Here is a 14,233-nt window from a genome sequence, read left to right as displayed (position 1 = left end):
AAATCAGCCTGCTCCCGTGCGCTCTACACGGAAAAAGCAGCGCTGCTGCGTTATTGCTAAATACAATGGGGGGGGGGGTGAGGTGGGGTTCTCACGTGAGTTACTGCTTCTTTTCCATTCCCAAATATGGTTCAAAGGGTAAAGAAAAATTCAGTCTTTATTCTACAAACCTCATATGGAAGCCAGATCAAAAACATGGTGTTGTTGTTGTTTTTTTAATAGTAATTTTTTTTTTTTCAGAATTTTTTTTATGTGTGAGAAGCACATTCTCATAGCTGAATGGCCTGGCCAGGGAGCTGTAGGTTGAGAAGCTAATGACAAGCAGAAACAGGCCTCATGGAGAATTAGGTGACAAGACAGCTTTCCCTTATGGGAAGTCATCATGCATGCTTTGTATAGCTGAATTTCAATATTCATGAAATATTTGTGGAGTTTGAAACATAAAGGAAGTGCTGTACTGAACCTTAGGGAAAGTATAGATGGGTTTAAAGGGCTGTACTGATGGTACCATAAACCCCACAGTGTCACCTCTCTTGTGTAGTGCAGTGGTGAAGGCATTGTTGCCTTTCAAAGGATGACAATCGTCCAAACCTCCACATTAGCCCAGGTCTACCCAATGTGGAGCCACATGTCCTCTGCTATAGCAAAGACATAGACGTGGACTTTTCCTTCTACGCTTGTACGCATATGTTTTACCATGTCTGTTTTGAGGCTTAATTTGCCCTGAAGGGGTCAGTCAGCATGCAAATGGTGCATTTGAGTAAACAAAGTTAAACCTTTCCTAATTCTGTCCTTCCATCTTAGAAAGGTATCCGAAAATCCTGGCTGCCCATGATTTTAAAATGTAAGACATGGGTGAGGTACTCCTTTTTCAATACTTTCTAAACTTGGGCATTAATTATACCCTATGTTGCCCATACCCTATGTCTCTTTCTAATATTTAGGTGGATAAGGAGAAAATACCTCACTCCAGGGAGTAACGGTAACTCCTCCCTCCAAAAAATTAATATTTTCTCTTGCAATGGACAAAACAAAAGTGTGCATTTAATAAATTGGAAACTCTTTGGAGGAAATGGGTTTTCAGTTCCACTAATATTGATCAGTAATGTTGCTGAGGATCGAACCTGAAACTTTTATGTCTGTTTAGACACATGCTCTTCCACTGAAGTACACCCCTGGGTCCTACATTTGTGTTTTTAGTAATATATCAACGTTGCATTTTTGTTATTGAAAGAAAACAATTTCATGACAATTTAAAGCTAGTACTTCAAAGAGTTCCTTGCCAGAACCAGCGGTCATGGCATGTATTGAGATCTCAGGTTTGCCAACAGCGACAGAGACGTCTGGTTTGAGGTCAGCATCTAGTAAGCTCAGCATCTCATCGTGTTTATAGATGTTCACATTTCTAGTGTCCATCATTGAGGGCTAAGGTCATGCATGGTCTTGAGAGTCTCAGAGTCCGGTTCAAATCCCATCTCTCATTAAGGAATTTTTCAGACCACTTCATATTAGTCAGTGTTCCCTTGCTGTGACAAAATGCCCGAGGCAGCCAAAGGCACAAATGATTCATTTGAGCTAAGGATTTGAGTCTCCCATGGCCTGCTCCATTGCTTCTTGACGTGTGGCAGAGCCAAAATACCATGCTAGGGAGGATGGAGAGGAATAATATTCTTACCTCATCATAGCCAAGGCGTGGGAAGCCAAGGTACAGGAAGGGATGAAGGAGAGAGACCAGTGGCGGCAGGGGCGGGGCAAAGAGGATTACCCCAAGGACCTCCTAGACTTCACCCCTCACAGTATTCTCCACCTGCCAATAATGCCATCCCATTCTGACTCCATCATTGGATTGAAACCCTGGTGAGTTTAGTAATCATGGCCACCATGCTGGGTGAATTCCACTCCCTATAACCAGCCATCCTGTTACCTTCCTAGAGACTGCCAACCCCTCTTTTCTTTTCTAAGCAGTAATCTGCTTAAAACCATGAGCTTGTTCCCTCCTGTCCAACACTCACGAGCACTTGCTATGGCTGAAGTATTTTAGAGTCTTCTATCTACAGTCAATTTAAATCTCACAAGTCCTACGACAAAAAAAAAAAAAAAATCTACAGAGAGAGGTTAAGGAAGTTTTCTAAAGGCACATACCTAGTGAATAGGAAAGAAGATTTTAAACGTTAGCAGTTGAGCTTCCCAGGTCTCTGCTATACCTGTTTGATATATTTAGCCTTTTTTAAATACACAGTAAGTGTATGAGTGTTAAAATGGAAAATACTTAGCGATGAACCCCATACATGCATCTTACATAAAGGCTATACCACACTATGGCAGAGAATGAAAGGACCCTTTTAACCTCTTGAATATAAAAAATTATAGCCTGCTGACTGCATTGGACACCTTAGAATAGGATGTAATAATAGTTCGTGTTAGGGCTGGGATGTGAACAGTATTATCATGCGAAGTGAAAGCTGTGAAACACAGAGTGTTTTTAAATTTGAACACTTTTTTATTGTTAACAAGAATCTAAGAGAACATGAAGCGGAGACGGCCATGTGGTGGGGAGTGGATACGGGCAGAGTTGAAGCGGGGAATGGGGGATTGATATGGTCAAATACATTGCGTACATGTATGAAATTCTCTACATTGAGTAAAAAGGTAAAAATAAGAGAATCTTAGCCTCGGCCACCTTTTCAAAGAGTTTCTTACTCGATGGTTTTGTCATCTGTTCCTTACATTGCTGCTTCAACATTCCTAAGCTACAGTTTGGGGGCAGTTCGCCCATTGTGTAGTTCAGTGAGAGAGTGTGTCTCTGTGTGATCTACAAGCTGCTTTGCTGACCTCGTCATTTATTCAGGTTAGGTTTTAAACTATATTCTGTGAGTCTCGCCCTCCCCCAGCCCCCACAAGTGTTACCTTGCTGATTACATTTGACGCCTGCTAAAAATAAAATATTTGACAAGCTGGGAGACTTGACCAGCTGCCCTTTCCAGGCTTAAGAGTCCTCAGCAATGGGGGGTTGGGGGAGTGGGGCAGTCTGGAGTGAGAATGCTCCAGGTAAGGCAGCACACCATTGGTGGGACATGGGCACATGCTTGTACGTAAGCACCCATTCTCCTGGAATGCGCATACAAGCACAGCTGTGAACTAGGACCAACTTTATACTATGAATTATTAAGAACTACGCATGATTGTGTGAGTCAGTCAGTTCTCACCTTTTGCTGTATGGGTTCCCAGGAAGTTCCAGCATGCTTTTGTTCAAGAAACAGTGTGACTTGGGTCATTCCGTAGTCTGTCAAGATGGCTCCTTGAAACCATAGGAATCACTTGTGTGCATATGCCCTGCTATACACTATAAAAATCATTCTCAAGTCACTTTTACAATATAGCTCTTAAACTAAAACGCTGCCTTAAATCTTAACTTTTGAAATCATATGAGGGCCAGTGAGATGGATCATCAGGTAAGGATGCCGGCTGCCAAGCCGAACAACCTGCATGACATTGTTGGAGCCCACACAGTGAAAGGCGAGAACTGACTCACTCAAGCTGTCTTCCATACATGCTCCATGGCATGCCTGCATGTGTACACACACACACACACACACACACACACACACACACACACACACCAAACAAATAAATAAATAGCTGTAAAAATTAAGTATATGAACCAGGGCTTGGGATGTAGTTCTGCTGGGAGAGTGCTTGCCTAGCATGTCTGAGGCCTTGGGTTTGATGTCATGTACCTCATCAATTGAGGTGATGTGGCACACACCTACAATCGCCTCTCAAGAGGTAGAGCGGGAAGGTTAGGAGTTCAAGGTCATCTTCAGTTGCATAGTGAGTTCAAAGCCAGCCTGCCTTACCTGAGACCTTATCTCAAAACAAAATACGTGAGGTAGATAAAAGGAAGGAAGGAACAGAAAGAGAGAGAGTAGACTGAGTTAGTCCCTGTGTGTCCGTACTTTGTCGTATTTTAACATATTCCCCTCTTAACATGACCGTGTCTTACAATGATATTCTCCCTTCCCACAGGCATTTCCTATTCAAAACAGGGACAGGGACGACGCCACTGTTCAGTACGGCAACCCCGGGTTACACGATGGCATCTGGCTCTGTTTATTCACCGCCTACCCGGCCACTTCCTAGAAACACCTTATCAAGAAGTGCTTTTAAATTCAAGAAGTCCTCAAAGTACTGCAGCTGGAGGTGCACCGCGCTGTGTGCTGTAGGGGTCTCGGTGCTCCTGGCCATACTCCTGTCCTACTTTATAGGTAAGATCAAGGTTGGAAACCATCTTGCCTGTCAACTGCAGCACTGCAGTGTTGTGTCATTTGTGTTGTCTATGGATTCTGGTCTAGAGTCTATTATGAGGTATTAGCTTGTCAAGTCATTGTTGATGACATGGTAGAAATCAGGAAAATTTTAAGTCATTGCAGTAGCTGTGATAAGCAGAAAAATGATGTGGTGGACAGTTCATTTCCATAAGTGCTAACTATATTCTTGGATATAAATGTTATTGTATGTTTGTTATTGATGCCATCACTCATAAAATATTGATGACTATGGCATTTCCTACATACAAAATCATTCATTGACCTGGAGGATTCAATACTAGGTAGGAATCTCTTTGAGTCCATGCTCATTAATTAGGACTCTCTGCTGTGTGTGGTAGTACGTGTCTTCCAGTGAACTCAGCTGTCTACATGTAAACCTCATCACTCAGGACTATTATCTTCTATTCAGGAACACCCCAGAAAACTGAGCCTCTTCAAGTAATGAATGGTTGCATACTCGTTCGTATACATGAGGTTTTCACCTCTTCTAGTGTATTCCTCATGATTTTCACATAGTTTAACTATTTTACAGTGTATTTGAGCATTTCTGCTACTGGCAATGGCTTTCATAAATGTCAGAAAGACTACATGTATTTTGATCTGCTCCTATAGAAAAGGTAAAGGCCTCTGCATTGAAATGCTAATGGTGCCCACTAAGATAAATCACAGGCGGTGTGGCTTATACACCAAGAGCAAGAGCCAGCGATGCATCTCCAAGTTTACAAAGCAATTTGTGACGCCCCATGAAATTCTATCACTGAAAACGAGTATCCCAGAGCTCAGGATAGGATGCTGTATGCTCTTACAGTGAGCCTCTCTCTGCCAGTCCCCGTAATATTCCTCAGATATAAATTATGTGCTTTGGAATGTGAAGTAACCATTTTGAGTCTCTGTGGTTAATGGAAATGCAGAACTGTAGATCAGGGAAGAACTTCGGAGATAATTGAGTCAGGGATGGCAGCTGTGTGGCATGTTATGGACTGTTATTTCGAATTCTTGGACCGTGGATGACATCACTAATGATTCAGAGCTCAGTTTCACTCTGAACATGGAGACATCCTCATTATCCTCATCAGACAACCCTCCAACAGTCACTACCCATCAATCAGAGGAAAGCCGGATGAAATCCATCCATCATTTATTTTTTATCCAAGTTTCCTTCCTCCTCCTAAGACAGTCAGGCCAGGGACCACACCATCACAACATCACACCCTGGTGAGACCACGCTGTGCTTGTGATGCTCTCAAGTGCCTGGCAGCATCAGTATTCAGGGGTAATTTCTAGTACTCAATTAGCAAATACCCTGGCCACGAAGAGAATCCTCTCTAGTTAGCTGGATCAATTATTTGTAGCTGTCAGAAGTGTGCCGCTGAAGAATTTTAAATGAATGCGAAACATGCAAGTTTAAGTGGAACGTGATCAGTTACCCATGTGTGTTTGGAAGGGGTTTTATTTTAAACATGGTGCATGGTAGACAGATGCTGTGGCAGGGCTAGGGTCTGCTGTTGGGCTGACCAGTTCTGTATCTGTGGTGATTGGCAAGTGTCCATCCTTGTAGTGGTTGGAAGGTCGGCCCTACATGATCTTTATTTTTGTAGTGTGGCTGCCAGGAAAAGTGCCCACAGGGTAACAGTACATGGCTGCCACTTGCATTCTGTCTAAAGGACCCTTTAGTAAATGTCATTATCAAACTTCTAAAGGAAACCTCAAAAATTTCCTCTCTCTTGCATTGCATGATTCATTATCCAGTCATCAACATCCTATTTTAGATACAAAGTATCCAAAGAAGATACTCGGGTACCATTAATGTGCCCTTTTCTCTTTACCTTTGATTTCCTCCACCTGGAAACATGAAAAATGCATAGCCAAAACACCCATGTCTTCCTTTGAGTTCCATACAGGTGTTTGCAGAACATTTGTTTTGACTGCATTCATGTCGTGGGAAGGGAGGAGATAAAATTCCAATGGTACCTAGCAAAAATTACTTAAGTCACCAGAAAATCTGCTTAGAGTTTCCATTGACTTTCCTGTATGTAAATGAGGATTATAATAACACGGCTGTCTGTAAATCGGAGAAAGCATTTTGTTTCTTCATCTGTCCATGCGATAAATCTTTTTTGATTAAAGATCTTGCCTCCCCCCTTTGAAAAGAGAGCAGACCACTTCTCTCAAGAAAGGTTATCCTTGGCTAGTAAGTGTGCCTGTAAAGCAGAAAGAGAAAGAGAGAGAACGGAGCGGAGAAACAGAAGGAGAGAGAGGTGATGCCTGCCTGCCTGGTCAGGTCAGTCTGATAAAGCCCAGCATCACTAGGGAGACAGTATCATCCTCAGCTCTTCTTCACCCCATTCATATAAATGACCCCATTCTTAGACCTTGTTCTTGTCTCTCAGGTTGATTGTTAATATGAAGCAAAAGCTTAAGAAATGAGGGGTCTGGAAAAAAAAAAAAAGCTGAAGGAATTATTCCAGAATATTCAAGAACGTTCTTTGTACCTCCCAGGATGATCATGAAAAGTTGGGAGAATGTGTCTGTCCCCTGCCTCTTTCCGGAGGTGAAATCTCGGGATGATCAGCATGGAGAACTTCTGAAAGACAGGGAGGAGGGGAGACACATAGATTTGGTTGTTTGTTTTTACCTGTTTCTCTCAAAACTTCAAAGAAGACAGGAAAGACCCAGGGTGAAGGTGAAAATTAATTGCAATCATAGGACACCACTCTAAGCTGTTAGGTAGGGAGAGGGGTTTGCTGCTGAGTCCAGAGGTCTGGGTGATCCCGGGCACACAGTAGGAGGAGAGAACCACCTCCCTCAGGTTACCCCATTACCGCTGTTTTTCCGCGCATGCATGCATGCATGCAGCTTGAGAGTCAGGCTAAACTCTGATTTTTCCCAGTCTTCTGCAGTTATTTGCCAGGTCCTGTCTAAATCATTTTATTTATTGGCTACTTGTTCATTACTCAGTCCCCAAAACGTAGTGACTGTTCTATGCGTGTGACGATGGACTTGTTCATGTGTCCATGTGTGCTCATTTCATCAAACTTTTTTTTATCAGTAGGAATTCGTTGAAGGAAGTTGCTGCACAGGTGCAGGTTGAAGGAAGGCAGGTGCACTGTGAGCTTTGCAAACCACCTTAATGCCACTGCCATTTGCATAAGCGCCCATGCTGCAGACAACTTTCTATTTTATTATTAATTTTAACCATTGCCAATCTCTTTGATTAAACTTTTTTGTTGTTGTTTTAGTGGATTACAACTACTAATTGGAGATATATATATATATTTTTATTTTATTTTATTTTATTTTATTTTATTTTAAATGTGTGTGTATTTTTACTTAGTGGGAGGGGTGGCATGCACACACCACAGCACATGTGTAGAGGTCAGAGGACAATTTTCGGGAGTCAGTTCTGCCCTTTGGATGTGTTGCAGGGATCAAACAGATGTCAGGGTAAAGGCAGTGAGCACCTCTGTCCACTGAGTCACATTACTGTCCTTCTGTTCTCTCTCTCTCTCTCTCTGTGTGTGTGTGTGTGTGTGTGTGTGTGTGTGTGTGTGTGTGTGTGTGTCTGCATGTGTGTTGAGGGTGGTTAAGGACACAGTCTTGCTATATGATACTGGCTCTGTAGATAGAGTAGACTGGCCTTAAACTCACAGCAATCCTCTTGCCTCCCCCTCCTGCATATTGAGATTACAGGAGTGATCTACCACATCCGGCTTCTCTGGTTTTTTTGTTTGTTTGGTTGGTTGGTTTTGGTTTTGGTTCTGTGTGTGTGTGTGTTTAACTTGAAGCAGCATTTATTAAAGATGTGAATATTTTGCCCTCTACGTTAAACATTTTTACAGCATTATTAATTTCATTGTTGATTAGATATATCAGTTTTCCTTGCAATTTATAGCTTTCACACCATACCTGTAAAGTCTATGTTTAATCTAAGTATCATTCTAAAAATACTCTTAAATGTATTCAAGAACTTGGTTAATTTTGGGTGGTGCTAAGCATAGATCATCCACAGCATCCACAGTATCCACAGCATCCACAGCATCCTTGCCTACTAAGCAAGGACTCCGCCCGTGACCTGCTATTGAGCTCCACCCCAGTTCCTCAATAACCATTTTAAAGCTGTGTTTTACTATGTCCACTGGTAGATACATACATTACGTTACATGTGTGTATATGTGCATGTGGAGTCCAGATGACTTCATCTGGTACTCTCCACTTTGTGTTTTGAGACAGGGCCTCTGGCTGAGCCTGGAGCTAGCTCACTGTATAAAGGGACCGGCCAGGAAGATCTGACTCCCCAGCACTGAGATTACAGACATGTGCCAGCACACCCAGCATGTCACATGGGTACTGATGATCTGAACTCCGTTCCTCATGTTCACACAGCAGGCACTGTACTGACAGAGCCATCTCCCCAAGCCACTGAGCTAGCTAGCATGTGTTCATGAACTGGAGCTTGAGAGACGGCATGGTGGGTTTGCTTGATGTTAATGAGAGGTCCAGGAAGAGAGGCATATGAAGAGGAGCTAAGACATATCCACAGCAGTGCCTGGGAAATACACACCAGACATTGCTTGAGATCATATGCGGCTCTCTCCTTTAATTTCCACAACCCAGTGGATTAGCTCCATTTGACAAAAGGACATCTGTGACTTTAAAATGAATCCTGCCCAAAGTCACATGGCTAAGACATGCAGGAGATGAGTTCAGAAATTGTCAAGTACCCCCATTGTATTTTAACTGTACCCCATGGGGCTCCTAAAGAACCAGAAAGAGGAAAGAAATTTAAGAAATGTAAACACTGGAGTGAAAAACCATCCAATCTGTGTGTAGAAGGTTGCTTTGGGGGGCATTCCAGAAGAAGTAACTGAGGAATTGGGTCTAGACTTCACACTTGAATGTGCCCAGGTGCCACGTGGGAATCTCACTGAAATTCGTATTCTGAGTCAGCAGATCTGAAGTGAGACAAGCTTGTGAATTGCCAACAGGGCCCCAGGTGCTGCTGCTGGGGTCCGTGGGACGTATTTGGGCATCAAGGATCTCCATAGTGCTGTCAAATGTTCCTTCCCTGTGATGATAGAAATGCCCCATTGGCACACTGTCCAATTCATTAGCCACCAGTCACATCTGGCTGTTGAGCACTTGGAGTGCGGCTCATTAATTTAATGAACTGAAGTTTCCCTTTTCCTCTTAATTAATTTAAACTTGAAGAGCCACAGGTGGCTAGTGGCTACCATTTGGAGACTACAGGACTAGAACACAGGTAGAAAACAAGGCTTAGTAAGAGATGGCGAGGCCCCGTGGAGTATGAGAATGAGCGGGTGAGAGACCCCTCAGCTGATGTATAATGGAGCACATGTGTTGTCATTTGGCGTATCCCGATTTAAGGAAGAGCCAAATTCTTCTCAGCGTGATGACTTTCTTTCTACTACTGAGCTCCCAATGAAAAGCCTCTCTGATGCATGACCTTTAAGGTGATATAGGCCATTACACAATCGAGATCCCTCTGATTCCTAAGCACAAATGTTAAGTCTAAGGATAATACTGATTGTGGAACTATCAAAAAACAAAAAACCTGACCTATTTTGCTATCTTCTAATATATTCATCTTCCTTTTTGTTTCTTCTCCAAAATGGCAAATTTTTTTGAGCTGAGGATCGAACCCAGAGCCTTAGGCAAGCGCTCTACCACTGAGCTAAATCCCCAACCCAAAAATGGCAATTTTAAAGATGAACTATAATGGGCAGAACGGGTTGAAGATGCTCTGTCGTTTGCTTTCACAATTATACAGTGAATGGGCGTCTTCGAGCTGATGCTTCCCTTACAGAGGACTGTTTTCCTCTGGTGAAGGATAACCTAAAGTTTTGATAGAGAAAGATCTAGAAACTCCGTGGTGAAGTGGGAGCTTGAATAGTGTCATTAAACACAAATCAAAGTCCAGGTTGGACTTAGAAGCCTGCCATTCACATCAGCCTGCTCCGAAGCAGCATGATGGACATCCGGCTTTGTATTCCACATGCCACAAGGCAGAGCCTGCACATTCTCTGTGCCTTTGCCCTCCCTGGGAGCCTTGAAGGTGTCTGCACATGGTGTTAGTGACTTTTCCCATTGCTGGGAGAAAAGAGCTGACGGAAGCAACCTGCAAGAGGAAGCGTTTATTTCGGTTCACAGTTCCAGGGTACATCCAGGAAACCATGGCGACAAAGCGACGCGGGCAGCCAATCACAGTGCATTCACAGACAGGAAGCAGAGAGACAGGAATGCCCATGCTTAGCTGGCCTTCTCACATCATCAGCAACATTGGGGCCCTGGGATGGAATGTCAGATGTAGGGTGGGTCTTCCAACCTCGGTTAACCTAACCGGTAACGATCACAGGGCTGCTCAGATCTTTATCTCCGAGGTGATTGTAGATGCTGTGTTGACAGTATTAATCATCAACTTAATCATCTTTCAACTTAAAGAGCACTGAGAAAACAAAAATATTATTAAAATGCATTATGCCAGCATAGTTTCTTTGCTTCTTGCCCTTTTGACTAGGTTTTCCCTACCCAATAATTCATTTGACAGCAGATGCTTGTTCTCCCATTTGTAATATGTAATTCAATGGTGGTTATAGTCACCAAATTGTCCCACTGTCATCCCAACCAATTTCCAAACATTTCTATCACTCCCTAAAAAGGAACTCTGTGTCCTTCAACAGTCACTTTGCATGTCTTTGTGACAACGCGGTTGGGCTTCTTCCTGGAGCAGAAAAAAAAAAAAAAAAAAAACTGAATTTATTTTTGAGGTTTATAAATTCACTTCCCAAAGACTGTAGAAAATTCAGCATTATTTTTCTTTTGAGCTCCTTCCTGACACGTGCTATTAACCAAAGAACCGCACGAATTTCCAATTCTCCTTTTTTCATTTTAAAATACATATATGTTGTTATTTATTTCCATTGAACAGCTGCTACCAAGTGAGTCCTAAAATAGATGTTGTCATCTGTCTGCTAAAAGGGCTGTTTAACGACAGGAGCTTTCCCTGAACCTAGTAAAAAGCAACCCACAGAGCCACGGTTCAATGCAGTTAGGATTTCTTAGCCGTTATCTGGGCTGCTTTTGAGCATATTTGCATTTTTTGAACATCTTTACCTCTCTGTGTACCTTTAAATTGATTATGGTACTAGCTATATGTATGCAACTCAGGGTCAGAAGGAAATACATGCCAAGCCTTTATGCATCGTGGAAACTCAACCAGTTAAATATATGTGGCAAAATAAAGCATGGGGTGACGTTCTTTCTTTCTTTTTGGACATATCTCTGTAATGAAGCACTGTTTTAGTGGGTTGTAGGACACAGCCATGCCATGAATTACAGCCCAGTGTTCACCACAGCTTCTTCCCTTGACTCTTCGATGCATTTACATTCAGAAAAAATAAGTGCATTTTCCCTGAGATGGAAAAGGGAGCATTTTAATACTAATGGGATTTCAACATGTTTTAAGAAAGCTGTGTTGCCTGGATTTTAGAGGAGGGATATTGTAAAGCTGAAATTTTGGAATCAATATTTTATTTTTTGTAACCATGAAATTAAAACACATTAAAGCATGATTCAGTGGTGGATCAAGGCCCAGAATAAAACAGCTTACCTGAGGGGAAAGAGAAAAAATAGTAATTTGATTAAACATATACCTCAAGAGCACTCTGAATCTTTGAACCCAAAAAGGAGAAAAACCTAGCAAAAAGTGAACTCTACAATGCTGTGTTTTCTTTTGCTTTGTTCCCAATAAGAACGGTGCTTTGGGTCTCTCCACCCTCTCGAAGGTTAGCCATATTATTTTGTGTTCTGTCTTGGATTGCCGTAGGAAGTCTTATTGGGGAATTTCTAAAAGGCATTGTTTTCCCATGTCTAGCACAAAAAGAGAGAAAAGCATGGAGGTCATGTGAAACCCAGTATAGTCAGTCCACTAGCAGCTCTGTAATATCCAAGATGAACTCATAAGGGAAAAGCCTCTATTATTTGTGGCTGATTTGTGATGGTGTAAATTTCTGCTGTGTTTTATTGGCATAGGATAGCATATTTTTTTTAGTTTATCCTGTTTTTTTATTTTATCATTATTATTATTGTTATTATTATTATTATTATTATTATCATTATTATTTCCACAAAAAGAAACGCACTTCCCAAGCCAGAAACTCTTGCAAGCACTTATACCCCTCCCCACGAAACAGTCTATTTCACTCTTAGCTAAAATAAATAATATCAAAAATACTGTGTTTAGGCAGACTCTTTTTCCTTAGAATGTAGGGATCTCTTGACTTGGAATAGTCTGGATCGGTAACAATTAGAAAAAACTTCAAATTCAGCACACTAGGAGTAAATAACTGTCTGTGACATTCTCTGTCTTAGATTGTAGCTCTTATCTACAAGCCATGACGGCTGAGAAGCACAGGAAAGCATGTAACCATCCCCATGCTACCATGCAGAAGTATCACTTACAGCCGTGTGGCCACAGCATCTGCTTTTCCATTAGTGATACTGAGAGCAGTGTGTTCAGGGAGAACAGCCCAATGAGTAAGGAGAGGAAAGGTAGCTGCAGAAGGGTAAAGGAATGACGACATAGACTGCTAGGACTTCCCAGTAACTTTATTTAAAATCTTCACGTTCCACCACCTCCCTATTTAATGGCGCCATCTTAGAACTGAACAGATGAAATAACGCTAAAACAGATCCTTACATTGCATGTTTATTTTCCCCACCTCATCTGTAAATGTCTACAGACTGCTCACCTTGTCCTTCTCCCTTGACAATGAGGAGTCTAGAGTCCTTCTTCAGTGCCTTTAGTTATGTGGTCAGCGTCCATGTGAATGGGAAGGAGTCATTCATCTACACATCCAGCGACCATTCATTCATTCACTCATTCATTCAGCAGGTGTGTGGACTGGTCACCGTTGTAGAAGACACACTCACAGATTCAGCAGTGCTAGTAGTATAGTCAATGCCCTCTTACAGATTGTAGTATTGTGGAGGAAAGAGACACCTAGCAATTAATTACAGCTACCATGGCTACTTGAATATAAAAGGTGAAGATGGCTGGGGTGGGAGCTAGTGACTCAGTGGTAGAACTCTGTCATGTGCTGTGACCAAGAGAGACGGGGAGGGAAGCAGAGAGGGAGGGGGAAAGAAGGGAGGCATGAGGAGAGAGAGAAAGAGACCAGAAAAGAGAGAGAGGAGGAAATGAGGAAGGGGAGACGGAAGGAGGGATTATGGGAGACCAGCAGAGCATATAGAAGTCAAAGCTCATAGAATCTGAATGTTAGAGAAAAGTATTTCTGTTAAACTTGCCTTTTGACTTAGGGACAAACTTTACATTTTACTACATGACCTAAATGTAACTCCAAAAGTCAGTTGTCAAAGACAAAAGTCTGTGTGCAACTTAGAGGCAAGTTATGAGATGCGTTTTTCCTTTGTTGACTTAGCTACAGCCTTTGTCATAGTTAACTAACGTCTATAAGTGGAAAGAAATGTTACTTTAGAAATTTTGGGTAACTGAGCTAAAATTGCCACAACAATTTATAGTCTTTTTTGTTTCTTTCTATAACATTACATACTTTACAACTTTTAGTTATAAATCATAATCAGAGAAAAGTTTTTAAGACTGTTGAAGGGAAAGCAGTTGAGTCCTTTGAAGTGTTTGTTGAGTACTCTGTTAGTCTGTGGTGAAGAAATTCATGTGTGTGTGTGTGTGTGTGTGTGTGTGTGTGTGTGGTGTGTGATATGTATGTATGGTGTAGTGTGTAGGTGTGTGTCTGTGTGTGTGTGTGTGGTGTATGTATGTGTGGTGTGTAGGGTGTGTTGTATATGTGTGTGGTGTGTGATATGTATGTATGGTGTAGTGTGTAGGTGTGTGTCTGTGTGTGTGTGTG

At 42.1% G+C, this 14,233-nt stretch overlaps 1 protein-coding gene across 8 annotated transcripts in view; it reads left to right on the top strand.

Moving 5' to 3' along the window:
* Tenm3 (teneurin transmembrane protein 3) overlaps positions 1 to 14,233 on the top strand; it is a 2,620,641-nt gene that overhangs the window by 2,452,083 nt on the left and 154,325 nt on the right. For all 8 annotated transcript variants that reach the window (XM_036166444.1, XM_036166440.1, XM_036166445.1 and 5 more), the window contains one exon: positions 4,027 to 4,265. In XM_036166444.1, the coding sequence (XP_036022337.1) occupies positions 4,027 to 4,265 (239 nt within the window). The remainder of the gene's footprint in view (positions 1 to 4,026; positions 4,266 to 14,233) is intronic.

Source organism: Onychomys torridus, chromosome 17, assembly GCF_903995425.1.
Source record: "Onychomys torridus chromosome 17, mOncTor1.1, whole genome shotgun sequence".
In the NCBI taxonomy this organism is placed as follows: domain Eukaryota; kingdom Metazoa; phylum Chordata; class Mammalia; order Rodentia; family Cricetidae; genus Onychomys; species Onychomys torridus.
This window is presented reverse-complemented; position numbering and strand designations above follow the sequence as displayed.